General features: G+C 56.6%; 1 protein-coding gene across 1 annotated transcript in view; it reads left to right on the forward strand.

Annotated features, from left to right (window-relative positions):
- The window catches only part of SMARCC2 (SWI/SNF related BAF chromatin remodeling complex subunit C2), an 18,584-nt gene extending 15,338 nt beyond the window's left edge, over positions 1 to 3,246 (forward strand). Inside the window, exons 27-30 of the mRNA XM_024736398.1 lie at positions 159 to 540; positions 867 to 950; positions 1,224 to 1,289; positions 1,846 to 3,246. Of these exons, the coding sequence (XP_024592166.1) occupies positions 159 to 540; positions 867 to 950; positions 1,224 to 1,289; positions 1,846 to 1,922 (609 nt within the window). The 3' untranslated portion in view covers positions 1,923 to 3,246. The remainder of the gene's footprint in view (positions 1 to 158; positions 541 to 866; positions 951 to 1,223; positions 1,290 to 1,845) is intronic.
- Positions 3,247 to 3,252: the final 6 nt, after the last annotated feature.

Below are 3,252 nucleotides of genomic sequence, written 5' to 3' on the forward strand. Positions count from 1 at the left end.
GGGGGGGGGCACGGAGGAAGCCAAGCACAAGGCTGAGATTTGGCGTGGGGAACTGGCAGAACGAGAGTCTGGGTTTGTCAGAAGACAAAGCAGGGGACAAGGCGTTCTCCTCTGGGGTCTCCTGAACCCGAGTAACCGTTTTTCGTTGGCCCTGGCAGCTGGAGTATCAGAGGCAGCAGCTCCTGGCCGACAGACAAGCCTTCCACATGGAGCAGCTGAAGTACGCGGAGATGAGGGCCCGGCAGCAGCACTTCCAGCAAATGCACCAACAGCAGCAGCCGCCCCCGCAAGCCCTGCCCCCGGGCTCCCAGCCTGTCCCACCTGCGGGCGCTGCTGGGCCACCCGCTGTCCACGGCCTGGCTCTGGCTCCAGCCTCCATGGCCCCTGCCTCTGCGGGCAGTGGGGCCCCTCCCGGAAGCTTGGGCCCCTCTGAACAGATTGGGCAGGCAGGGTCAACTGCAGTGCCACAGCAGCAGCAAGCAGCTGGAGCCCCCCAGCCTGGGGCAGTCCCACCAGGGGTACCCCCCCCTGGACCCCACGGTGAGTGATGGATTCTGAAGCTCTGGCTGACTGGAGGGATCCAGGTGACTGTTCCAGTTCCCCTCAGAGGGGATATGGGATAGGACTGGAGATGAGGCTCAGCCTCGATTTCTATAGATTGACCTTGGTTATATCCCTATGCCAGCAGGGATCCCTCCCCAGTCCCAGACTTTGGGAATTTTGTTCCAAGGCTTTACCGCTTATTCTAGTATCAGGAAAAAGGAAGGTGGCACCTAGGAGTGACGAGGTTATCCTCGCTGTGAAAGTGAGTTGGCAAGTGAGATTGTATGCTTCTAATCTTCTCGATCTCTCCTTTTCATTCCCAGGCCCCTCACCGTTCCCCAACCAACAAACTCCTCCCTCAATGATGCCAGGGGCAGTGCCAGGCAGCGGGCACCCAGGCGTGGCGGGTAATGCTCCTTTGGGTTTGCCTTTTGGCATGCCGCCTCCCCCCCCTGCTCCATCCATCATCCCATTTGGTAGCCTAGCCGACTCCATCAGTATTAACCTCCCCCCTCCTCCTAACCTGCATGGGCATCACCACCATCTCCCGTTTGCCCCGGCCACTCTCCCCCCCCCTAACCTGCCTGTGTCCATGGCGAACCCTCTACATCCTAACCTGCCGGCGACCACCACCATGCCATCTTCTTTGCCTCTTGGGCCGGGGCTCGGATCCGCCGCAGCCCAGAGCCCTGCCATTGTGGCAGCTGTTCAGGGCAACCTCCTGCCCAGTGCCAGCCCACTGCCAGGTGAGAAGGGTCCTGGAGGGGAGAAGGGTGAGGGAGAGGGGTCCACGTGGAGGGCTGGAGGGCAGGGGGGGTGGGCTCAGGTACTAGAGCTTCCACGACCCCTTTTTGAACGCTCTGGTAAAATTAGAACACAGGAGGGAAGGGCCTCTCTGGCTGTCCTCCACCATTCCCCAGCCTGGCAGCTGCCACCCCTGGGATGACGCTGGGGCCTTTCACTGGTGGGTCATGGAGGAGTCCTGTGGCACAGAGCATCTCCGTTGTAAACTGGAAAAACAGCTACTTGTCTGCATGATGATTGGCGTTCCCTTTGCTTGTTCCCGTCACGTTCAAGTGCCCCATGTAGAGAGTTCCCTTGGGGGCAGAAGGATGATTTGGGGTATCCCAGTTTTCCCAGCGTATGGTGGGAAAGGGTGTCGGGGAAAGGAAGTTGTACACCGTGGGGTACTCTTTCATCTCCTGTCCATTGCATGCCATGCCCGGTTGTTTGTCTGGTGGCCTGGGTCTGGAGCCCTCTCTCCTGCTCACCCCAGCTGATGCAGCTCCCTTCTCTCCACAGACCCAGGCACCCCCCTGCCTCCAGACCCCACGGCCCCGAGTCCAGGCACAGTCACTCCTGTGCCGCCCACACAGTGAGGAGCCCGCCAGACATCTCTCTCCCTCACCCCCCATGGATATCAAGGTTCCAGGAACAGCCCTCTCCCCACCACTGGGACCCTTCCCCAGCCTGGAGAGTTCATCACTACGTAAGGAAAGCTCCTCCTGCCCCTCCAAAGCCCCCACCATGCCTGTCAGAGGCATGCACTTTTATATTGGATTATTCAAGGACTTCTGTTGAAAAGATGTTTCTAATGTCTGGGAGAGAAGATAGGATGGGGATGCTGCCCTCAAAGGAAGGGCTGGGGGAAGTGTTTATACAAGGTTCTAATTAACCACTTCTAAGGGTACATCCCCTCAAAACTATTGCATTTTTTATGGATTGAAAAAAAGTGAAGCTCTTTAAAAGGAAGTAGAGATTTAAAAAAAGCCACATTGGAGCTCCCTCCACCCAGTGGAAAAAAATCCAACTTTTACATATTTTGAGGAGGGAGGTGAGTTTTAGGAAAGGGGAATTTAGGTTCTGGGGAGAGCTCTGGGGATAGAACAGGGTACAGATAACCTGTCTCCTCCAGCCTCTCGTTAGTGACTGAGGCAGCTCCCGAACCCCCTTGGCCACCCCACCCCCAGTTTATTCCCACTAATCTCTCCTGCTGCTTCCTCGGTGTTGCTGTTTTAGGCCACCCCAGCTCAGCCAATGGCCCCTTTCCCTCTGAATGTCAGCTTTGTGTTTTAAAGTCTCCTGCGTAGTTGATGTCAGCGTATGTGTATTTGGTGGGGACACATTTTGGGGGTTCCTGTGGCAGGCAGTAGAGGAAGAAAGGGCACTCGGGGCTATGCTGCCTCCTGCCTGGGCTCTGTCAGCGAGCGGGCTCCCAGAAGATGTGGAGAGGGGCTCTAAGAGGATGGGAAGTCCTAAAAACGTGAAATTGTCAAAAGCACTTAAGCACCTCCTTCTTAGGGCTGGGTGGGTCACCCCGCTCACCTCTTCCCTCTCCCACCAAGACCATCAGAGCCGTGGCTAGCAGTAGCTAGGGATTCCTTGGGATTTGGGGCAGCAGCCGGGGAAGGGGTGCCCGACCTAGGGTAGGGCCGACCCCCTGCTCGCAGCTCATGGCTCAGTTCTGCTCCCCGGATCCCAGTGCCCCCAGTACCAGCTCCCCGCTCTTCGTCCTTGGTGTGAAGGCAAAAGTGACTCCAGGCTCTCCACCGGTTCTTCCTGGTTCCTCCCACCAGGCCTTGTGTTCCTCGTGTCCCCATATTTCTCTTCCTCTGCGTCTTGGCACCTTTCTTCTGTTCAAAAGTTTTCTGTAAATTTTCTCTTTTTTCTTTCTTCTTCTTTTTCTTTTTTCCTTTTTTTTTTTTTTTT

Source organism: Neophocaena asiaeorientalis, unplaced genomic scaffold, assembly GCF_003031525.2.
Source record: "Neophocaena asiaeorientalis asiaeorientalis breed wild unplaced genomic scaffold, Neophocaena_asiaeorientalis_V1.1 scaffold134, whole genome shotgun sequence".
In the NCBI taxonomy this organism is placed as follows: domain Eukaryota; kingdom Metazoa; phylum Chordata; class Mammalia; order Artiodactyla; family Phocoenidae; genus Neophocaena; species Neophocaena asiaeorientalis.